This window comes from Centrocercus urophasianus, unplaced genomic scaffold (genome assembly GCF_019232065.1).
Source record: "Centrocercus urophasianus isolate 14NV4802_14NV808 unplaced genomic scaffold, USGS_Curo_1.0 seq_20, whole genome shotgun sequence".
Taxonomy (NCBI): Eukaryota; Metazoa; Chordata; class Aves; order Galliformes; family Phasianidae; genus Centrocercus; species Centrocercus urophasianus.
This window is the reverse complement of record NW_024884756.1, coordinates 1,979,877-2,005,386: the sequence shown is the minus strand read 5'-3', so window position 1 is coordinate 2,005,386 and position 25,510 is coordinate 1,979,877. Positions and strand designations below refer to the sequence as shown.

At 43.9% G+C, this 25,510-nt stretch overlaps 1 protein-coding gene across 3 annotated transcripts in view; it reads right to left on the bottom strand.

The window, feature by feature from the left end:
• Positions 1–25,510, bottom strand: part of AGAP1 (ArfGAP with GTPase domain, ankyrin repeat and PH domain 1) — a 288,426-nt gene that overhangs the window by 112,595 nt on the left and 150,321 nt on the right. For all 3 annotated transcript variants that reach the window (XM_042822094.1, XM_042822096.1, XM_042822095.1), the window contains one exon: positions 9,814–9,918. In XM_042822094.1, the coding sequence (XP_042678028.1) occupies positions 9,814–9,918 (105 nt within the window). The remainder of the gene's footprint in view (positions 1–9,813; positions 9,919–25,510) is intronic.

Below are 25,510 nucleotides of genomic sequence, written 5' to 3'. Positions count from 1 at the left end.
CACGATTATATGGAAGTGCCCAAACAGAGCAGATGCCACGCAGGTATTAACGTCAGCTTAAATATTTATAGGGATATATCAAATGTAAACAATAAAGACTCCCTCATTGTGTGCAAGATGCACAGCGATAATCTCTGCGTTCCCTGAGGAGGAGCAGAGGAAAGCACCAAGTCTGCAGCCAGCTCACCATCCACCCTTGCACATGCTCCTTCAGATCTGCACTTGGGGAATAGAAGTGAAAACTACAGAATAATGTGGCGGCCTCAGAAGTGCAATGTATGGTTTGATCAGATTAGAACAGATGAGGGTCTTGCTGTCATCTGGAATATGCTGTGTTAAAGAGAAGACAGCAAGCCTGATTTTGATATGCAAATGTTACAGATATAACTCCCCTAGATGTTAGTTGTGGAAAATGCTGATCCAAGAAAAAAGGGGAAAAAACCCTTTAACAAGGCATGAGGGTAATTCAAAGCCAAGTACTTTTAAACAGCACTTAACAAGTCCCTAGAGCCTACTCAACAGCGGGCCACCCCAGAAGTGCCATCTTCTGCCCCTCAACAGCTTGAAAAAGTAGTAATTGCAAAGCCATTTGCATTTTTCTTCTCAAGTTGTCCACGTTCATCATTCAGCAAGGCAGAAAAAAAGCAAGCAGCACCACGGAGGGAACCCTCCCCAGACATGGCAGCAGCACGGCGAGCCGCGTCCCCACGCCCTGCTCCCGCACCTTCGCCTGCGCTTGTTTTTTACATTTCACTCCTAATTATGTTGCATCTATTGCCATACACTTAATTAGCTGCATTAATGTGATTTCTTTTCACATAGTCAAGCAATTAAGAGCTATGATTGAGTTTCATTCAATTAGCCTCAACAAACATGCTAATTGATGTCCCAGATGCAAATGAGGTGCAATGAGATAAACCTGCTAGCAATTGAGAGCTGCGGCGGGGAGACCCAGGCTGCTGACAGAACCCGGCTCAACATGGCAGGCTGCTCAGTGCAGAAGGAGCGGGGTGCCTCGGTGTCCCCACGGGGGCGAGGGTGGCACCGCATGGCATCACGTTGTCACTGACCCTCACCACGATGGCTGGCAGCAGGGAAGCACTCAGCATCTTCCTATGGCTTGGCACCGCGAACCACAGTTTCTTTATCCCAGGCCTGTAGGAGGCTGCCATCTCATCTCCGAGCCTGTGAAACACTGCACAGGTGATGGCCTGCAGTTATCAGCGACTGGCAGCTTCATCTTAGTCAGCTGTGGGGCGATGCTGCTGCTCCACTAAGGCCAGAACGCATCAATCAATCAATAACCCCTAAAAATACACTCGCTATATTGATTCTCATTGCTTTTCATCCCGAGGTTACTGTTAGCGGTTTGCTCAAATACTGGCTTGCTGAGGTGTTAATTTGACTACTCAAGGCCATTGACCATTATCTTTAGGACTAAATAAACTGTTAAAGTATCACTGAAAGTCATAAAAGCTGCATTGACTGAAGATAACACAAAATATTATCTGACGGCACTACAAAATGAATTGCCTTGAGTAAAAAAGAATGATATGCCATGACACAGAAGAATGTAAAGTACTTTAGTTCTGGTCTTAATACAGCTTTCCATTTACAACAGCAGAAATTGATTTAACCAACTCAGTGAATAGAAGCCTTTCAGACACCCATAGGGAGCAAACAGGTATTACATTTTCTGAACGGACATACCAAAAATAAACACTGCTAGTGTGGAGCTGTCCTGTTTTCATTGCCAGCAGCTGTTAAACTAGCTGCCAGGCATTGCAATGGCTTCTGATTGCCCAAGACAACTCTCCACCACCAATGCAGGCTAAACCTTGGCTACGTGATGAGCCCATTCAGCTGCCCTCCTTCTCCCAGTTAAGAAAGGGGAAAAGCTGTTTGAGCAGCAGCGCCCACCAAAAAGCCAACCATCTGCCTTTCTGCAGCTATGTTCAATGCATGTGTGGCCCCTTTCTCAGGGGAAGAAGTTTGCACAGACCAGATGAAGGGAAAGGCAGATGGAACACGGGGAAGCTGGGACTCAAACTCACCCCCATCCAAGTCTACCACACTGCCCTCAGTACTTTACAAAAGGACATCAGAGAGTGCAACAGCACAGTTCCTCTCCAGAATGAGCCTCAAGTCACTTTAAATACAGGGCTCACATTAGGTTTGTAACACTCAATATCGAAGTATGAGAATTTTCAGATGGCTCTAATACAAGAGACAGACCACACAACTACAAGGTTCAGAAGGGACCTCTGGAGATCATTTAGTCTTGTATTTAAACCCCAAAGCACTTCATTGCACTGAGAGCAAGAGTACTGAATTTCTGACTATAGTACTTACCAATTAGTACTCTGAGGATTAAACACCCCCATATTTTTCTATGGAGCTATATAAAGTGGGAGTAGAAGTCCCCCAGTTCTTTAGAGTAGGTATTGTCTTCTGGATGTGCAGAACTACAAAACACCTACAGGGTACCACAAAACAAACACCTGAACAGTAAGAGCTGAACCGCTTTACTCAGGCAGGATTCTCCTGCACCAAAACACCCACGTGGTCAGGTTTTGAGCAGGTAAATTGTGTTCCACTCTGGTAAAGGCTGTGACTGACCCTTTCTGACCACACTTTTGTCATGGGATTGCAGTGAAAACACTAATGCAGTGCTGCAAACTCTTCTTGGCCAAGGAACCTCACCAGGAAGACTGAAGGATCAGTTGCAGAAACTAGGACCTCTTCTGGCTGGGCTCAGTAAATGGAGCTATCTTACAGGGAAATCCTTTCCACAGGAGTTGTATTTCTGCATCCTGGCACTAGGTGAATACGACTCAAAGTTCACCCCTCATCTCAGGCTTGTCCTGTGTCACATCATTAACTTGTTCTAAAAGAATCTCCTTCCCAGGGAGCCTTCACATACCTGTCCCACTGCCACACTTTTCCAGTGCATGATGTACCAAACGAGACCCTCTTCCAAACGGTATTTAATGGTACCAAAGTAAGAATATGAGATTTTTTCTCCTTCTGAGTTATGAAAATAACAAGCCTGTTTTTGCAATGCTAGGAACAAGTCCAACTGAACAGAAAGCTAGACATTCCTTCTCTGATCTGCCAATGCTTTACCTCAACATGAGAAAAACAGCTTCATTTTCTGCCGGTTCCCATCCTTAAGTTGTAGAACGCAGCCCCCAGGCTCAGCGTGCTGTGGTTGAGGTAGTGCTTCCTGATCAGAGGTAGAACAAAACTAGAGACCATTTGGGAAATCCTCCTAAAATCTGAGGACAGCATGCATTTTGCACGCAGCTTCTGTTTTGTGAGCTGAGGGCAAGCAGCGACCCACACAACCCATTGTTCACCGCCAGCAACAAACTGCCTGGGAAAACAAAACCCAAGCCCTTCCTGCAGCCCACAGCCAACCCCAAAGAGCAGGCAGACCGGCGGAGGGCTGAAGCCCTCACTTGTGTGTGTGTACAGGGCAGTCAGACATTTTTATTGCAAAATGCTGTCTGGAAAAGATGCAAAACAAAATTGCTATACTGCAAAAAGAAGAAAAGGGGGAGGGGGGGGAAGGGTGGGGAACAAAAGGCCCCCTTCCCTTTGCTTATTGAGTTCAAAGGCATAACATGCAGCACCCTGCAGCAAATGGGAAGCTACACTAATTTTAAAGCCATAAAACGCTATAAAGTGCCCTGCGGGGCAGGACTACACTGAAGCTAGTTGCACCTAAATAAGACATGGTTCATTTACTTCGCAGCTTAGCCTAATGTAATCATCAGTGGATTTCTAGCCTAGAGTTGTAACAGGCAAATAGCCGATACTGCGGAGGCGACACTCCCAGCCATTGAGGGGCCTCAGCTAGATTGCTGTTGATTAGAAAATTTTTCAGTTTTGACAAGCACTTAATGAACATAAATCGCTCCTTGATTGGTTTCCATTTGGGGCCACAGGCACACCTAAGAAGAAGCAAAAGTCTCCAACTCCTCTCTCCACCTTTCCCCGCATGGACCGCAGCAACAAACCTATCTGATCCGGTTATGAGCCCCATGGAATATATTCATCAGATTTTCCTGCTAATGTAGCCTTCCTCCCCTCGTGCACATAAACACAGGCATAATATCATTCTGCTTCACAATATATAGTTAAGCTTAAGAAAAACAACAAAAAATGCCGTTTTCTGAGAAGAGCACAGAGATGAGAATGCATTCTGGGAAACATTGATCACTAAAGCACTTGTCCTGACAAACAGAAGGTCATCTTGAATCTCTTTTCTTCAAACTGGGAGTCAAGAACATTACATTTCAGTAATAAAAAGCATTGACTGTATGCATACTACAATATCAATCAGTCCAATCAGCCATCTAGGGGCAGCAGCAACACTTTGAACACAGAAACAGCTTCAAAAAAATCTATTTATTTTTTAATGGAGTGCTCATTTCTATGAAACGTTAACAAAACTCTGCACTTCACTCCTCATTCAGACTTTGTAACAAGTACTGCCATAAAAGACAAATCGGAGTTTTACCATCGTGAGTAATTTATGAAGCATTTATATCCACAGCAGTTAGCTCTGCTGGACAGGAAGCTCTCATTTAATAAAACCTTGTGATTAATTAATAGCTTGGCTTTTGCCATTCGTTTGCAGCTCATTCAGATACCAAAGTTTTTCCCTGTTTGTCTTTTTTCTCTTTTTTTGGAGGTGGGAGGGAAGCACAAGAGCAAAATAAATACATGCTTGCTGCTCTACTGCAAGTCTGCACAGCTCTGCAAGCAGCAGCACTGTGTTTGCTACGATATGCCATGCTGATGATGCGACAAATCTTGCCCTCTGAATCAAACGGACTTAAGGACAAATGCTTCACACTCTCCTTGCATTTACCGACCTGTGAACACCTGCAATGAATCACAGATGTGACTGTAAGCCGCTCTGAACAACCAGTTTTCCTCTCTTTTAGCACAGAAAGGGATTGCATATTTTAGGATTACTTCACACTGCTGACCATCCCTAACTAGTTTTATTCCCACTGAAGACTGTGGTGCAACGGCACTTCCAAGCAAGACAGTTTCTAGTCCGAGGACACAAAGCCAGGGGGTCAGAATAATTTGCCTTGACAGCTATCCCCAGTTATACATCTCACTTAAGGACCACAAACACATTCTAGCTTGCATTTTTCCCATCTATTTTTATAAACCTTCTCTCAAACTTGAAATAAAAGAGTTTGCCAGGAAGCTACAAGGTAGAGGACCAACCTCTAAGTGTCACACGTATGCCCCGATTTGCAAGCAAGCTCCCGACCCTCAATTTGTTCAGGATAATTGTAAGGACTAAACACGGTGAGAAACTACAAGACACCTATGCACAGGGCATTTTAACCCGCCTTCTATTTCTCAGCAAGGTTACTCTTCCTTAAGGAAGTGTCCAAGCAAGAAAGCTCTACTGAAAGGCCAGACCCCACCACACAGCTCCAAAGCTTTTTGCAAGCCCGGAGCTGGGCCTGGGTTACATCAACTTCTAAGAAGATGTGTCCTTATTGCATACTGTTGCAGCCCTTGTGCAAAGTACAGTCTATTTGCCAGGCTGAAATTTCTTTTGTTTGGTTGAAGTACATTCACTTTATCTGACTGCAAAAAGCCACTAATGTGACCTCTGAGGCGGCGCACCTGGGCTGCCCACCCAGTCAGCACTGCTGTGAAGAGTTTTAAAACTGTGGCTACTGTCAGACTAATTGAGCAGAATGACATGTGTGAATTCACATCCTTCTCACAGAGATGAAGGACAGATTTTCCCCCTCAATCACTGCTACCATTTTACACCCCCTGGCAGTGGCAGTTCCCCCCCCAAATAAAAAAAGGGGCAGCGACGATGATGAGGATGCAACAGCAGAAAATGGACGTCCACAGCTAAAGCTTTTGTCATCTACTGACCTGTGGCATGGTGGCAAGTGTCCGGGAGACAGACAGTGGTGAAACACCATCTATTCATCAGGATAAGACTTAGATAAAGAAGCTGAGTGCAGCACTGCCCAGCAGGTATCCTGGCGAATACATTTCAGGAGCCCTTACACATGGCATTCTGCCATTAAAAGCCAAGAGATGCCTAGACAAATTCCCATGGGTCTCTTTGGGTAGGCTGATGCTGAATCTGTCAGCCAGAATTTTAGTCATCCACTCAATGGCTATACTCCAGAAGTGTATGATGAATAGGTAGCTATGGTGAACTTTGAAGCCTGCGGGTCAAAGTTCTCTCTCATTATCCCCACCATTTTCTATTGCCACAGCTCCTCAGCATCCCAAGGGAAGGGAAGGTTTAAGGCTCTTGAAAAAAACTGACATGACCAAGTCAGGAAACAGTAGGGTGCTTATGTACATATATTTTCTTTCCCCATTCTTCTCTTCCCCCGCTTTCTTAAGAAGAAGGAATATGAATTTAGCTATTGTGTAAAACGTCAACCTGGCAGCACTCGTACTTATTTAGCAGGCACAACACAGCACTCATTTCTACACGCTGTGCTGCCAAGCAGGCCTGACCCTTCCACAGATACCTCCTCTGTAAGTAGGATACCAGTTTGATTTCCACACCCCATCCCAAATCCTTGCATTCTGAAGCCAATCCTCAAGTTAAGAGGACAACAGCACTGATTTTTGCAACACAGACTATTTGCTGTATTAAAAGCCACTGTCTTCGTGCGTGACGTGCTGTGGAACACACCCAACAGAAAACTGACACGCTGGTGGCCAAGTCTCAAGCAGTATCTAAGTACAGTACCCACTAACAGCTATTAAATATTGTAAAAGCTTCTTCCAACGTTGGGGTTCAGTAACATTCTGCATTCTGACTCAAGCTACGATTTGGGAAGACTAAATTATGTTTTAAATTTATTCCTTCCTACCACCACTAGAGGCCAGATCCACCACTCACTTCACAGATTTACAGCTGCCAAATGTTGAACAACCAATATTAGCTGCAGACCTGAAATAACACCTATCTATCTCACAGGATGAGATTAGCACCACGACTCTTCACGAGTTCAGATGGATGGCTAACAAAAGTTAGGATGGCTAACTCTTCATTTCATCCTATCTGATGGGAGGTTGGTAGGAATAAGGTCTTATTTGTCAAAAAGCAAACAGCAATACAACCACGGCATTAGAAATTCATCAGCTTATTGAGTTCAGTGTGAACAAATGCAACAAGTAGAGAGAGTTCAGCAAAACCTAGCAAAGTCAAGCCAAAAACACCTTATCAGAGCTTTGTTTGAGGAAAGCCAAATGCTGGGTAATCTCCAAGCAAAAATCCTGACTTTCCTGCTCCCTTACCCACAAAGCTTTGTACAAGTTGTACTGGGAGTCCGACTGACTTGCAGCATCTGGTCCTACCTCTTTGTTCCACTGCAGGTTGTACAGGACAGGGAAAAAACTACTCATGCTTCCAGCCCCAGCAGAGGAGGCTGACAGAGAAGCAATAAGGTGATACTAAGACAAAATTGCCAGGTCAGCCCTGCACTGTTTTTCAGGTGGAGGCTTCTAACTCATAAGGACAAGTCAAAGCAAGCAGCAACAGTATCAGGAACTGCAAGGTGCAAAAGGGAAATATGGTAACTGATGGATGGACAAATTGCCCAATGCATAAAGAATGCTCTGCAGGGTATATTAAGGACAGCTATCCGACACAAAGTAGTTCACTGGCAGTAATGAAATGCACTCAAGTAGCACAGTGACTCTTGGAAGGCTAAAATCAATGGCATTAAAACATTAAGACGCATCATTTATAATACAAATCACATCACAGGAAGACTGTAACGCGAATGAGCAGAAGCACAGATATTCCTAGGGTGTGAGTTCAGCACAGGTGTCTGCAGAAGACTCAGAACAAGCACTAGGCTGTCCGCAGCAGCATCCTGTCAGCTAGGAGCTGTACGATCCCCCACTACTACCCACCAAAATACAGCCCAGGGAAAAACAGTGTGTTACAAACCCCTCTGATCTAAGAAAGGTGTGAGCAACTGGAAATACAGAGACGTGTACCTTTTTCTTGGGAGTGGGGGGGGGCACAGTGGGGGATAGAGGGAAACAATTACAGGCTAGTAATTACTTCTTCTTTAAATGGATTCTCTCTAATCTCCAATGGATTTACCTCTAATCTCAAAGTAATTACCTCTAATCTCAATGGATTCTCACTCAGGGGAAGACTAAGCAGCTCCAGCGAAGCCTAGAGAGAAGTACTCTATTGTCTGCGAGAAGCAATGAAAAACTAACATATGTTCCCAGGAAGCTCAGGAACAATAGAGCACTTACAGAGCACAGAGGGGATGTGGGCACAGACAAGGCAGCCTGCCTGCTCCCTGCTCTGCCCCGGAGTGGCCATCACAGCCTCAAGGGAACGCATCTGGAGGATCCATGTGGGCTGCCTCAAAGGCACGCGGTGTCCGTGCTGCCAGCAATACCCATAGGCGACTCAGGTATTTCAGGGTTGCTTCTCAGCAGCATTCCCCCACATTAAACAGGGTAAGGATGGCCACAACGGCCAGACAGTCCTGTCCAGGTTTGTGAAAGGGAGAAAAGAGAAACTCAGCAATAACTTGCCCTGCACTACACAAGCTGAGGGGCAACGCTTCAGAAGGGAAGTAGCAATTGCTTGAATTGCTAGTTGTATCGCTTACTAATTTTTAGGAAATAAGGAAATAACATGAGAAACTGTAATTATGGCAAGAAGTGAGATTGAATTCTTGCGGTAAGCCAGAGAAAATCCTAATATTCATCCCTCAGGAAACAGCAAGTTGGTGCAAGCACAGCATCAGCACAGCCACGCTCCTGAGACATCATCTACCTGAAGCAGCTTTCTGACAGATCCAGACATGCAAAGTCAACAACGTACCCACAGAAATACATCCATTCAAAACCTTGAATTTACCTCCTTATTGAAAAAAAAAATAAAAATAAAATTGCCTAGGAACTCAAAATGACAGCAATCGGTGTCAAATGGCCCTAAAATGTTACACCTGGTCACCCTCTGATTTCCATAGGGGATATGGTGATGAAATATAAAACCCAGGACAATCCCAAAGATCTTGGTGAAGGCCATACTATGCTCTTATTATGCTTCCTAAGTTCTACTCTTGCCTGTAATACCGAGCAAGTGGAAGAGCTGGGAAATCCCCAGCTCAAAATCCTGGTTGTCCGTTCTGTCTTCTGAATTGCTGTGGAATGGAAGGAGCTCTGACAAATCACATCCCTTCTCCTGCTGACATGGCTGGGACTCATGGGCTGGGCTAGTCTTGAGCCAGACACCTGTGCTTCTTCCTTTTCCCCCAGACCAAACCCACAGATGGTGTTCTACACACAGACAAGATCCTTGGGCAGAGACAACAACAGAGACCTTAATGTGGAAATGCTCTATGGCACATTTTAATAGCTTTGTCATTTTCAAAAGGCTGTTCAGGATTACTTTCTGAATAAACCACAACCATTGCACACTGACAAATACCAGAAAACGTACTTTGTCTTAACTATGTCTAGAACATTCTTCCTTATAAAACGCTTCCATAGTTTTCTTAATTGACAGCAAGTCCATAAGGACATCAGCACAAAATAAAGGCTTAAACAGGGCACTTGGAGGAACTGTGCACACAGAGTTTCACCGCAGAATTTGATTTCCAGTTACCCAGTTCTGAGGGGATGGGAATGGAATAAAGTGAGAGAAAGAACTCTCTCCACCAAACTGGACTCAACAAAAACATACCCAAACGAACTTGCTAACACTGCTTCACCTGAGCTGGACAGTTGTTGAAGGTACAGAGAGCACGGAGCACTTACATGTAAACTAGGATGATAGGTCAGCACGCCGTTGTCGCACAACGTCACGTATTTCTTCTTCCACTCTTTATTCAATGACTTGCCACTTCGCTTTAGCAGCATACCCTGTTGCAGGAAAAAAATTAAAAAAAAAAACCATTAACCATTATTTCATACACAGAAAAGAGCTAAATCCTTGTGCGTTCCTCAGGAAGGCAGACTTTAACACGACAAGATGCCTCACTGTTCCATAGATAATATTCAATCCACACATCGGTGATGAATTTCAACCATCAGTATTTGAGAGTAAAAGTCATCATTGTGTTTGAACAGACAAGTGTGTGTACCAAGCTGTTGCCAGCTTAAAAGCAGAAATTCATTTAGAAAAGCAAAATGTAGCTGCTTACAGCACAAAGTGATGGTAAACCAAACAATCTGCGTTTCCAAAACCACGTGAGAAGGCAGCTCTCTGATGAACTCATGCAGTAAGCTGCTGTGGGAAGCCTAGTGTTGTGGGCACCAGGACATCTCAGCACACACGGTACTGCCACAAGAAGCACTCTGACAGATCAGGTTTGCATAAAAGCATTCACTTACATCTGTTTCGTAAATGCACGTCCCAAGGCCAAGTGGACAAGGGGCACTTCTGTGCCTTCGCACGATGAGAGCTCTCCCCGAGCACATTTTTCCCTCCCTCAATGCCAGCTGTTGCAAATTTCAGCTGAAGTCCCTTGCCACAGCCCACAGGAACTAATAACTCTCCTTCTGCAACCACGGAGATGATCCCTAAGGGAAATCAAAGCTCACAACCGCCTTTTCCTGGACACAGGCTTGGAACAGAACTTCAGTGAGCAGCCCTTCTCAACTCAAAGCGATCTGCAGATAGGACTGTAAATAAAAGCTTGTCTCAGAGGACTGAATTACAAACCCCGAACTTTCTGGCCATCTGGGGGTCAGGTTCCTTTTTGTGTGCCCTTCTTTGCTACATCTAGGTGGCTCAACCTCAAACTTTTACAAAACAGAGCGGGGCTTCTGAAACTGTTTCTCACAAAAGCTTCTGCAAGTGTGAGTTACACATTCCAATTACTGCCTTCTCGTGCTTGGAGACGTTGTTTTCTTCCATTAAAAATGAAAGCTTATTTCTGCCTTTGACTCCTATGTTTGTCTATAGTAGGTGATCTGTCACTTCACCTTTCCCATCTTTTAAACCTCACCTATAGCACAGTCGCTCACATGTAGGGGCACCCAATTTTAGTTATAGCCATGCTATATGGATCAAAAATTACTCTCCCAAAGCTGTTTCCCTGTGCCGGTTCTGGCGCGTTTGTTCTTCAGACCTTTTAATGGGGAAAAAGCCATAAGAATCACGACTGTCTTTCCTTTTTCCTTGCCTTTTTTTGTTGTTGTTTTTTGAAGTCTTGAAGAAAGTAGAAATGTATTTCACACCTTTTTACCGCTCAGTGCTATAAAGAAAACATATCACTACTTATGTAATTTGGAGTTCATGCCAATTACAAACTCCACACACTGCAGAAGAAACCACCTAAATGAATGGCTGCCATCCCCACTGTTTGCAGGAGGATGTTTTTTTGACAAATACGTTTTTTTTCTGCTGTGTACAGGATGCAAATAATAGGATATTCACATAGAAAATTCGTAATGATTTTTACTACATGGTGATTTTGTTAGGGGAAACGGTTTTAAGTTGAGGAAGGAAAGATTGAGGTTGGATGTCAGGGGGAAGTTCTTTGCTATGAGAGTGGTGAGGTGCTGGAACAGCTGCCCAGAGAGGCTGTGGATGCCCCGTCCATCCCTGGAGGTGTTCAAGACCAGCTTGGATGGGGCCCTGGGCAGCCTGGGCTGCTATGAGATGTGGAGGTTGGTGGCCCTGCATGCAGCAGCGGGTCGGAGATCCATGATCCTTGAGGTCCCTTCCAACCCTGGCCGTTCTGTGATTCTGTACCTAGGTGTGAACTACGAAATTCTGGTTTGGGAACTAAATAAGGAACTAGTTACTCAGAATGGGGTTTCCATCTCACTTCTGAAGTGCAGTTTGGTGCTCTCATGTAAAAACTGACTCACTGTTAAATATGCACCATCTACTATTTGTATCAACCTAACCAATTAGACTTCCTGATCTGTTTCTTAAGGATGCATAAAATAATATAATTTTTGTATTATCTGAGAACCAAACTATATCCTCCAACATCTGTGAAGAAAAGCACTGTGAATACACGGAGCTAACAAAGTGTTATGAAGCAGAGGAGCACATCAGCCACACTTCTTCTTTTATCCCCCCAAGGCCAGAACTGCCACTTTGTCTGCGATAATTACATAGAATGGTCCGGAGAAATGCTCTTAGTATCGGAGTTTAGATCTGCTGTAAATGCACTTACACTAAACTTAAAAAAAAAAAAAAAGAAAAAAAAAGAAAAATGGCCTAAGTACAACAAGAAATGCTACTGATAGAAAAGAAACGCAAAAACAAAACAACAACAAAAAAACACCTTCTGTCACATTATATCCACTTTTAAGCTGCATCAGATTCTCTGCCTGGAAGCAGAGTTGGCTATTAGGAACAATTTCTTCCCAGAAAGAGCAGTGCTGCAGTGGCACTGCTGCCCAAGGAGTGCTGGGGCTCCCTGCAGGTGTTCCAGAACTGTGGAGATGTGGCACTGAGGGACGTGGGCAGAGGGCATGGTGGGGTGGGTTGGCGTTGGACTTGGAGATCTTAGAGGTCTTTTCCAACCTGAGTGATTCTACAAGTCTATGAAGCGAGAGGGACCTTGGTTCCCACCGACTCTTGGTGCCTTTGGCAAGCCCCAGCCCCAGCACACAGCAAAAATCCCATTTTGCCTTACAGCTAGGCAGAAAGGGATTAAGGGAATCAACTCCACATTCAAAATTCTATGTTGCTTCTCATATTATTATCAATCAGATAACATTATTTCTCCTAATCCATACAAAACCTTTGCTTACGTTCCTCCATCTGTGCTTCTAGCACTACATTCAGCCCTCGAGATACAACACTACAAATGTAACACCTCCGATTTGCTCAGAAACTGAGAAGAATTTAACACTTCAAATCAAATCTTACCACCTTCTCTCCAAAACTGCAATTCTGACTCTAACAGAGCAACGCAGCTCCTAACAGCCAGTGTTAGCTGCATTTCTAACGAGTGACAAGATACACGCTCCAGTAGAGAGCACCAACTTCACTCCTTGACTTTTCCCAGCGAATGGCACCGCTCTACAAAGAAAACAGAGAACTGCCTGTGTGTATGGCAATCTCTTTATTAGTAATGTGTACGCCACGTCTAGTCCCAGGAGGTCATTGCAAGCCAAAAGCAATGTTAAGTGTACAAGCTTTAAATAACTTACAAAGTTAATGTAATGAATGTAAGTGTTATCTGAAATCCATCACTCAGTGGCTTGCTGTAGCCTCAAGCTGTGATAAAACACCACTCATAAATTTATATTAAAACTCTGTTCAATAGCAATTATTTACCAACAAAGATTTATTGATTGCATTTGCTGTTAGAGACTGGGGCCCTAACTGAGTCAATCAGCTCACGTTGTTGAGCTTCAGGGCACCAGAAGTTGCAGGCTACCGTCAGGCTCTGCAGCCAGATCATTACTGGGACTACAAGCAGCTAATGAAGGGCCCCCAGCGTGGGATCACTTGCTCTGGTGGCACCAGACCACTGGCCAAGGGACCACTGCTCGTAGCACACACACATCACCTGGATGTGGGGTGAGCAGCTCAGTGCCCCAGACGCCTCCTGCGAGCTGCAAACCTTGCTTACAAAGGAAGGCGAATGGGGAAATGATTTGCTATTTGTTTCATGGGAATATCTTTCTAAGCAGCAAATAATCAGCATTTAAAAATGACCTCTGAAGGTTGTATAACACTGCATCAATGATGCTGGCAAGGGAGCCTGCAGAACCAACACTGGTTGACAAAAAACCTCTTTTGAGTTCCCTGCTGTGCTCCATTGCATTTCTCTAACTTTCTCGTGTATTTTGGATTTCCCAGGGGCCACAAGAAATGAAAAACGTTTCACAAACATTTGTGTTGTGTTTAACTGACTGCAGGTTTCTTCTGCATTGGCTCCAGCCACAGCACGTGACTTTGTGTAGTGATTTTAAGGAGGGTTTGGTACATCTGACTTTTCCTGGCATGCCAAGTCGTAATGTCAGGACCCTCTAGAAGTCTGTAGGCACAGCCAAGATTGTACCTGCTGAAAAAGAGCAATACTTACACTTCTATTTTCTTGTGGGAACTTACAGCACTGCCACAGCTGAGGTACAAGCATCACACAGCCTATTTTTTTCCTCCTTAATTTTAAGCCAACCCCATACTGTTACCCTGATGCTGTTTTGACAGAATGAAATATGCAATCTTGCTCTTAATCATTAACAGCATAAACTCTTCATTTTCCACTCAGTGCTATGAATTTTCTACATGAATTTTCTATCATTTGCGTTGCATTCACAGAAGAAAAACAACATCCTTGTCATAAAAAAACAACATCCTCACCCAAATAATTGGGTTAGCAACCATTCACAGTCATGATCGCAAGCAATGGCTACGTACAAATTCTGGTTAATACAGCACTCCCTTCTTTTAAATTGCTTAACATCATAAACAAATGCTGGCAAACCATCCAGGTTTGCATTACTAACCAACACTGTTAGCCAGCTGGAAGCACTGGGACCAACGTAGCTTGTCATAAAACATGAGATTATTTCTTACCTGATGATTTTTGCTTCTAGAATATTTAACTTCAACAGCTTCAGAATCTTAGAGCTCAAACTTCACCATACAGTTGGCACCAGCTCAAATACTTGCACACTACAGATGCAAGATCACAGCAGCTGCTACTCTCTCCAACAGCGTGGGCATGCAACCAAACCTCTGGGATATAAATGCCTTTGGAATCCTTAGGTAGGAAAGCAACTGTTCTTTTTTCCTCTCCTGATTTCCCAGATTTAAGTCTTCTCTTCCCAGGCATTTCAGGGAGAGGTGGTTGGTCTTATGAATGACTAGCTATGAAACAGTTTAAACTTTTTAAAATTGGAAACCTGTAGTAAATGTATCTGAACAGTAACAGGGCAGTAGGGCTCAGTGGAGCCACAGCTCTGACTTGGACCAAAAGGCACTACTTTTGCTGTAATCTGAAGAACCTGCAGCACAGAAGTTTCCAAGCTCCTGGTACACTGGCTACTATAACAAAAATTGAAAACCTTCACTAAGAAAATCATCCAAATGCAGACAAGCGTTACAGTTCATTGCAGCTCCAGCAGTGAGGAGTGGTACTGCCAGCAAAGAATGAATTCCTCAGCACTAAAGACACAACAAATCAGAAGAAAAAGCACAATCCTTATCATTGTTGTGTTTGTACTTCTAATGCCTGGTCCAGCAATGTAACCCAAAGGAGCCCCCGGTACAAGAAAGACAAGGAGCTGATGGAGAGGGTCCAGAGGAGAGCCACAAAGATGATCAGGGGACTGGAGCACCTACCTATGAAGACAGGCTGAGGGAGCTGGGCTTGTTCAGCCTGGAGAAAAGAAGGCTGTGGGGTGACCTCATTGCAGCCTGCAGTACCTAAAGGGAGCCTACAAACAGGAGGGAAACCAACTCTTTGAAAGGGCAGATAGCGGCAGGACAAGGGGAAACGGTTCGAAGTTGAGGGAGGGAAGATTGAGGTTGGATGTCAGGGGGAAGTTCTTTGCTGTGAGAGTGGTGAGGTGCTGGAACAGCTGCCCAGAGAGGCTGTGGATGCCCCATCCATCACTGGAGGTGTTCAAGGCCAGGTTGGATGGGGCCCTGGGCAGCCTGGGCTGCTATGAAATGTGGAGGTTGGTGGCCCTGCATGCAGCAGCGGGTCGGAGATCCATGATCCTTGAGGTCCCTTCCAACCCTAGCCATTCTGTGATTCTGTGACTTAATCTGCTAGCTGCAGGTAATGGACGAGTTCCTCTAATATGCAGCCAATAATTTTAAGGCACAATCTTGCAGGCTGCAGCTGCAGGGCTGCTTTTTAAAGGGCAGGGTACGTATTTCCAACATGGCACGGCCAAAGACTCCTGAGGATTTGGCTGAGCGCAGGAAGCAACTCATGTCTTGCAAGTGATGGAAAAGAGATGATCACACTGTAATCCATGGACTAGAGAACAGGAAGCCACCAACTGGCACACCACACTCACCTAACTAGGAACTCTCTACTTTCATGAGGCAAACAGATGATCTTGGAAGAGCAGTCATGCCAGTGTCCAAAGAATTTGAATGGAAAGCTGAAGAACCAGCCCTGCTGTAGCATCCTGAAGGAGCAATATGCACAGTGTACAGAGTAATAAGCAGAGTACAGAGCACAGCAGGTCCAAAGGAATGCCTGCTTGCACAAGGGATAGGAATACTAAACTTTGTAGAAAACGCGAGAGTAGTACAAACTGCATACAATTATATTTAGACAGCTATATATTTAGGGCACATCACTTCCTCTAAACCCAGTTATCACTCTGAATGAGACATGCTCCTTAACAAGTCACAATATTTTTCCACCCTACGGTACACAGAAGCTCTGCTGCTTTCTAAGGTTTCTTCCATTTGCTGGACTGTGAAAGAAAAAAAATAAAAAGAAAAAAAATCACAGTCCTTAATAATCTCAAGTGGTCGGTTTATTAACCCCTTGGCACTGGCAGTTGTGGTTTATCCTGACACCAACGTCAGAGTGCTGATGTGCAATGCACTGCGATGCAAATCATTATCTTAGAGTGCGAGAATCCCGACAGCTGATGCCAAGGGGTCTGAGTCAGTAGTACAGCAGCCAGCAGCTCTGTTTGAACTGTTACCTCTTGCTGTGGCTCAGCATCACACACTGTGCTCTAACGACGCTGGACACAAACGGAGTTAGCATCTACACAAATCAGCGTGCTGAAACGCTGCTACCCAGGCTAGAATTAAAGGGGAAAAAAAAACAATTTGGGGAACCTGCTTTAGTGCGAGCACAGGTTACAGCATGGCACGGCTAATTGGAAGGAGCTCGGAGAGCAGAACTGTTCACGGCTGTACGAAACAGCTGCACGGCCAGGCGTGAGAAAGAAGCAGAATAACATTCCATTTTTGTTGTTGTTGGTTTTTTTTCCTCCCAGAAGAAACAAACGCAGCACCGAAGGGGAACGAAATCAAAACGGGATTCATTGTGCACACAGTGCAACTTCTGGGTAGCTGGCACAGCTCTCGTTACAGCAGCGCTTCGTCTCCTGAGCCCTGAAATTCTCTTTACCATATTTTATATAAAGTAGAGCTTTGTTAGGGGGAGGGGGGTCCATGGGAGAAAGCCATGAAAAGCTTAAAAACCAATTTTAACTTTCTATCCTGATACTATAGTGTTTCCATAGAAACATCAGGAAGACCACTTAAGAGAAGCTTTTTTTTTTGTAGCCATGTTTGGCACCATACCCCTCCCCTGGACAACCTATTATTTCACAAATGGATGCTTTCTGCAGCTTGTTCTGTGCAGGCTCCGATGAAGGGGGGAAGAAAAAGAATACTGGATCCTTAACCAGTTCCCTTGTGGCACCCTCCCTTTTTTGTTGGTAATATTTCTGTCATTCTGCCAGGGTATATGGTACAAAGGGTTACACTTTAATTGAGCTGTCAGCATCTCCAACAATCCTATAAAACTCCGATTATGCACGGCAGGGTTAGTGACACACTTGTTATTGTGGATGCCCTATTTGCTAAACCCGAGCCCCCCCCTCACAGGTCACATAACCCACGCGACCTTCCTGTCATTAGCCGCGTCTATTCCTACCTCACCGCTGTGAAAATCACACAAGCGAAGGCTTCAAAGCCCTTGCCAGGACTGAATTCGACCAGGAGCTAATCACCCACAAATCCAGCTCAAATGGCAATAATTGGCTAAACTGCTCACCTCTCCAGAGCTCAGCAGTAATTTGGGATAATAAAGAAAAGAATTATTCAGCTAACTGCCCTGAAATGTATGCTTTGTGACCGACACACTTCACATTTTAATAATGATGGACACAAAATCCAATTTAATGCAGCATCTCCTGAATAACAAAACCAAGAACGTCACCAGAAAAAAAAAAAAGTGGTGGGCTTTTTCTTCTCTTTTTTTTTTTTTAAAACCTTGTTCCATATCATTGTGCAGAAAAGATCCGCGCTTTAGACTGCGAAATTTTGGGACCACAAAGGTCTTCATGAGCAACCCTCTGAAAGTCTGTGCTACAAGGCGAGGTTTTGTTTGTGGCTTTGTTTGTTTGTTTTTAAATCCAAAGGAGTGTCCTGCATTCAGAAAACATAATTTTATGGGGTGGTTATACCTCTGGTCCTTACTCTTTCGTTGGGTAAGATAAAAATACTCTTTGTCCTACAGCAGAAGCGTACCTTCTTCCTTCTCCTTAACAACATTTCCCGATGTCTCAGTTTTCCTTGCTTTTACACCCTGCCCTTTACTCACAGGATCCTTGGTATTGCTCACTGCTCGCTGGGCAGGCAGCGATGCTCCTCGGGCTGCTTCATGATGCAGCCATCACTGCAGGACTCAGTGAGGTGGTTCAAGGGCACCGAGATCCTCCATCACTCTTCCTCCCCCCCACCCAAATGTTTTCCCCTCAAATGCCTCCTAAAACCAAAGACAGAAACACATGTGTGTGCACGCACGTGTATACATCCATGTGTTCCACTCAGAGAAACGGGAATGAAGACGGCTCCTTCAGAGATACAGCTAGAATGGTAGATAATTGGTATCCTCTCATCATTGCAGCAGGCAAAACACTACAAAAGCCAGTGAGAAAACATTCCTTTAAGTGACTCACTTGATCTGCTGATGGAAATTGTACTAACTGAATTCACATCTCCCAGACGCAGAGCCGCTGCGGTCACTGATGAGTTACAGAACGTACTCCTAATTCCAGAAGCACATCCCTGATGCCCTGCTCCACACCAGGCACGTTTCCATGCTGGCCTCACAGAAAGTGGCACGCATAGTGGGATTCTGAGGAGAAGACTTGGCAATGTCTTTGCATGCTAACTGCCAAAACAGATCCCAAAATCAAGCGGTGGCAATTCTGCTTGCTTTGGAGATGGATCACAAGTGCTAGGTCTGTCTCAGGAAATTACTTCAGAAACTTTATAGCTCATTTGAGGCATGTACACACCTGCAGAGATTTAGAAGTGAACGAAAGGCAAATCAGAAAGAACAGTCATAAGAGTATGCGTGCCAACAGGCCTGGGTATAACAGGGTTACCTACTAAAATGCTCCGCTCAGACACAGCGCTGCTGGTTTTAAACTGCATCCTACTTCTAAAGCTCATAAAACCATATTTCACGTTCTGAAAAGGTCACAAATAGAAAATGGGAAATCCCATTTAGTCACAGCTACGTTTCTTGTATAACCTGGATCATCTGAAGCATGATCTACCACAGGGATAGCTTCAGGAAGGATAATTGTACGTAACTGAAACTCATATGCAAACTTTTTTTTTTTCCCCCATAGAACGGACTCTATTACCATTTTTCATGTTTTGTGAAAAGAGGAACAAATTTAAAGCCTACCCATACTCCACGTAGGATAGATGGATCCAGCAGGATACATGGGGGCTGTCCTGATGTTTAAGAGGACACGGGAGGAAGAGTGAAGGAATCAATTTGTGACAACCCCTGCAGGCATTCAAGGCCAGGCTGGATGTGGCTCTGGGCAGCCTGGTCTGCTGGCTGGTGACCCTGCACATAGCAGGGGGTTGAAGCTAGATGAGCACTGTGGTCCTTTGCTACCCAGGCTATTCTATGATTCAATGTGATGGACATTATGAACTACCAACTAACACCAGCATTCACATGAACATCCTCAAACGGTTGCACTTCCAGTTTTCTCTCAGGAGAGAGGAAAAAAGCCTGCAGATAAAAACAGGATATCCCAAGACACAAGTGAGCAACCATATAACATGGCTGCTGCAGACTCATTTGATCGCTTCTCCTTTCCCACAGGGACCAAGCTTAACATTAATCAATGTAATTTCAAAATAAAGAATTCTGTTATTGTGTCAAAGTTAAAAATTTTAATATTGTTTTAATGTTAAAATCACTCCGGATATAATACTTCCTATGTAGTATATTTCATGCCTCATTTACTTTAACAGATATTAAGCTTCAGTCAACAATTAACTACTGATGCTTTTTTTTTCCTTTTTTAAACCAAGAAGATTCAGCAGATAAACTCAGGCACAACTTGGATTTATTAGATCAATGCTAATTCAGTGCTGCCAGTTTATTTGCTTTGTAGGGCACATCCATCCTCGAGAATGATAGGGTCATTTAATTTCAGCTGAACTGAAATTCTCATTTGAGCCACACAGCACATACTTTAGTCCAAAACTGCCCTACGTGCATGAGTTTAAAACACAATTTTAACCATTAATTGTTCTTCATTTTTGTTTACCATATGAGATCACTTCCAAACATAACCATTTAAGTCAATGCTTAAATGGGTCTTTTGCACACAGCACTTGCTGAATTTATACTGATAGGAAAACAGGGCAGCAGGGCCCTTCACCAGCATTCTGAAAGCACTCGTCAGCTGTGCCTTACCCTTTGGCCAACTCCAGTCTAACCAGCAGAAGATATTCTTGATCACTATAATAACAAAGACGCCAGTGACCAAATTCTTTTGCAAGCTTCCACACCTAGAATCAGTTGGCATGCACAACTGCTGGATCACATGGGCGGCTCCATAAACAGCATCCTATTAGCAACAGCACAAGGCCAAAGGTCTGCTGCAAACATTTTTGGGAGTCCATCTGGTTGAGACATTCCTGATGCTATCATATTTTTCATACAAAGCCTTGAGTTGATACCAACTCTTTCTGTGCAATCTGTAATGCAGAGTACAAACTGCTTTGTCATACCTCAAGTCTTTCATGCAACACTCAACATTTCCTTGTTCCACAATACTCAGCAGATACAAGATTTATCCTGTGCTATATATATATATATCTATCAATGAAAATTCAGGAGCCAATCCAAGATTTCCTACAGAAAACCAAAAGATATTTCCAAAACCAATAATATTCACTTAAAAAAAAAAAAAGTCAAGATGCACACAGCATCTTTTTCCTGTAAGAAGAGCCATTAAATACGTGTTGATCACTCAATTTTAAGCATGTGAGCATGCATCAATATTTTGGTTTCACAGGCAACTGAGATCTAGAAGATCCTACAACTGAATTGCTCTCCTTCACAGGTTATCACTGTTTTATGAAGAGTACCTGGAAACCAGCTAGCTGGCAGGTGATACAGAAGAAGACCATGTTAACAAAAGGCAATTTATAAAGATCACTGATGGATTTCTGTGCACGGTTACTGGACTGTAGGCTGAGTAAAACATGTTGGAAATGTTATCCCTCACAAAACACAATCTGTTATTTGGGTAAGTAATCAGCCACCGACAAGACTAATTCTCAACCACCTTTTCCAGCTTCCTATAGATAAAGAATATGTTTGTAAAGAAAAAGATTGTATAAATAAAAATGCAAGGTACACAGAGTGCGGCTAATGGGATTTGACGCTGGCTTTAATTTTAATGAAGAAAGTTGCCAGTAGCAACAAAACTGTCAGCAGCAGCCAAGCACCATTAATAAAGACCCAGACAACATTAGTGGCACGGCAACAGTACAAAAGGTTCCCCCCGGTTCATGCTGTGCTAAATTGGCTGCCCAATTTTTCTTAAGTGTCCATACTATTTAGAAGACAATTTATTAATTTTTGTCATCCATTGTCAGTTGACAGGCCATCATTTTGCATCCCGAATTTGAGATGAAAACTAATTGAAAAGCCTGGCAGTATTTATGAGGGGTATTATTTGTCAATTATGGCTGCTGCTGATAGTTGGTACTACCAAGTCCAACACCCCGTGCTCTGGTATGTCAGATGGACTATTTCTCTGCATTTCAATGCTAGTTCTGCAAAAGTGACAAAAAGGAAGGAGCAAATCAGTTTAGAAAACTCGTTAACGGAGAGGAGTTCGTCAGTGCCCTCCATGCATGCTGTGAGACCTCCAGTGGGGAAGAAAGCACCAAAGTCCCCCAGGAAACCACAGCTTCCTCTGCAAGGTACCCTCCTGGGAGAAAATGCTTTGTTTTCCACTAACAGAACGTATTTGCAAGTATGTCAAATTAAATTATCCTTGCAACTTTATCTGGACTGCTTAGCGCAAAGAGAAACTTTCGCCGTCTTACAGCTGGCTTCCTCAAACAGCCTCCTTGAAAGTCTGAATGCCTCAAAGGCACTCAGAACAATCTGCAGCTCTGAAGGGGCAAACCTCGGCTCCACTCGTTCCAACTTTCGCCTTATTATCTCAAGTTTGCTGTTTAAAAGAAGTTTCGAAAACCTTTCGGTGTTTGAAAACTTCCATCACTATCTCTTGCACAGTCCAGGAGAAAACCTGGATACCTAATTCTAGAGTTTTAGAAACAGTATTCCAGAATAGCAGAAACCTGCCTGCTTCCAGAGAGGCAGTGCAGCCCTCCAGTACAGCAGGACTGCGTGCACTGGGCAACTGCTCCCCTCCTGTTTGCTGTTACCACGACCAGCATTGGTGGCACTATTTCAGGAAGATGTTTGCTCGCACTCATCACTGTTTTACTCAGTCATGAGGAAACATTTTCCTATCTGCCAAATACTGCAGCTAAACACAGCACAGAAACAATGGTCACAGACTGCTATCACGAATTAGAACAGAAAAGAAAATACTTGTTTGAAAGCAGCAAAGCCACAAGCAGTTACTCCATCCACCTCAAGGCCTTGTTTTCTCTGCTTTCTTTGCAGTTTTGCTTTTCAAGCATCTCAATGTTTTGAAGCTTCACCAGAGTGTATCACCACAGTGAACAAATGGCAGAGTGATGCACAACAGGCATAAGGATTCTAGATATATGTGAGACCAGACCAGCCCAAAGTGCAGCTTAACTTTGCAGTAAGTGCATTAGTTAAGTGCCACATCACCAGGACGAGATGAATTCAGGTAGGGGTGGCACTAAACATTTTCTGAGGAACAAAGAATGCTGTTTTCCCTCACCACAAGCAACTGAGAAGCCTTGAGTTGAGCATATCTCCTATACATACAGTCTTCTCTGATTGCACAGTAAAGGAGTATTAGAGAAGAACACACCACATGGAGCTTTGAGCAACCTGATCTAGAGAAAGATACCCTTGCCCATGGCAGAGGGTTTGGACTAGATATTTAAGGTCCCATCCAACCCAAATCATTGTCTTATTCTGCGTGTTCTACTCCAAACAAAAGACTTCCAATAGTGATATGCATATTAATGCAGCATCGTTATTAGTCACGTGTATTTATGATTCCATGATACCTGTATTTTTTTTTTTTTTACAAAAAGCAGTTGATAACAAAAAACCCAGTTAAGGATGTGAAAAACATTAAGGATGTTATTTCACCAAAAAACACAGATTCTATGTAAACACTAGCCGTATCTACACTGAACCAATGTTTTCAATCCAAACCTGTTTTCCACAGCTTTGTTATAAAAATATTCTTCAGAGATACTTTCCAACATCCTATGCTTCAGACTCAAATTTAAAGCAAAATGTGTCATTTACTCCAGTCCTCATCGGTTCCCTTGAGTTAAACGTAGCGCAAGCTCAGTTATCCTTCCGCATGAGATAACATAATACAAGGTATCTGCATTGGCACTTCATTTGAAGTGCAAGTTCTCAAACTTGGGGAAAAAAAAAATAATTGGAGCAGTTCTTACTGATGATCATTACCTTCCTCCAGTGTAGTCGTGCTTTGTCTTCCACAAGCATAAAACACAACTGAACGCTTGTGGGGGATGAGAAGGCTCTTAGCTCCATTCAATTCACTTTAAGCTGCAAGATTCAAACCCACCCGTGTTGACCAACCACTAAGAGCAGCACAGAGGAAAACCTGTATATGTCCTAAGAAGTTCCTCTGGCCGTATTGAAAGAAGACATGAAGATGGCTCATCACCAGCAGAGAGATAACTGAATGCCAATGCAAGTTTTCACTTTTTCTTTACAGATTTAGCAAAAATGAGCCAGAGATGTTGGACAAAGCACCTCGGTCAGGCATCTCAGCACCTCGTCCTAGCAAATGTCATCGTGGTGAAAAATGCTGTTTCTGATTGGAATTTTCCATGACAGCACACGTCAAGAATCACAATTCAGGTGTTTCCTCTACTCCTCCATTCAGTCATTTAGCAGGGGGGTACATGAAATTTTGCTTTCCCTTGCTTGGATTAAATACACATTTTGTGAAACTGTGGTGCTTCACAAACCACAAGCGCTGCAGCACTGCAAGGCACACAAGGACAACCGCTCTGCTATTACTCCAGGATGGAACAGGTTTGTTCTGACATCCGTATCATCTCTCACGTACTTAGAACTGCCATCTTAAATGGAGGTTAACAAATATATTACTAAATTAACTTTCAAAAAGATCCTAGGGGGTTACATACATACGCCCAGGGAAACTTCTGTTGCTCAAATCCACACAGTCAAACTGAAAACAAATACTGCCACCAAAATGAGAAGAAAAAGGAAAGCTGTACCAGTCTACTTGAAAATTAAGGCGACTGCAGGTGAAGAACGTTTTATATGGTTTCTAAAAGATTCAATCCTACCCTACATCAAGAGACTTAGCTACATTCTCCACTCAAGATTAAGAAGAAACAGTGCTCATTTGAAGCCCAAAATCAATATAAGACAGAGCGTCTTCATCTCTAATTCAAAAACTCCAGATGAAGAGGAAACCCACAGACTTGTTCCTGAAATTTTTTTCCCCTCCAGCAGGTAAACCCATCTAAAAAAAACCCAGCTGAACGCCACAACCTACTGTAAACACAGCAAGAAAGCTCCTTTTCTCCAACGCATCCACAAAAGGAGAGCGCTTTGAGGATAAATTCGGCATCGGAATGCCCTTAATCTAGCTCAGCAAGCGGAGACGTGACACCTTTCACCACCTTGATGCTCTCAAGATACGGATCTGAAGCATGTGCCCCTACTGCAGGCAGAGCAGGTCAGCCCACTATGCAAGGGAGATAAGGCGCCCAAAAGAATCTAATTTATTTCCTCCGCATTGTTAGGGCGAATTGCACGGCAGGAGAAATTAAGGGCTCTTTGTAGCACCCTAACTTTCTGGAGGCACGCGCCGCGTCTCCCTCCTTCCCCTTTTTGTCGCGACGTGTCAGCAGCACGTCAGGACGGCTCTCAGTGACTGCCCAACACAGCTATCGGGAGCCCAATCTGGAGCTCACCTCCGCATCCACTCCTCCTGCTAATTCATCATCCCGCGCCCGACAGCCGGCTGATTGGGAGCCACGCAGGACAATGCGGGCTGCGGCTGACCACCGCGCGGCTGCAGGGGGAGGGCATGGCGGGCGCGGGGCTGGCCTAGGCCCAAGATAAGTGCTGGCTGTCAGAGCAAGGACAAAGAAGGGCAGGCCCTGGGGAGAGAAAGGAGATAAAAAAAAAAAAAAAAAAATCTCGACAACTGCTTTATCTGATGAGGGTTATGGCTAATTAATTATAAACTCAATTACCTAACCCTTACTTCAGCAGTCTCTATTCATTAAGAGATAAAAACCTGACTGACTGCTAACTTTCTCTTGCACACATGCACGCACCCGGCACGCTCACCATGAATTTGCACACTT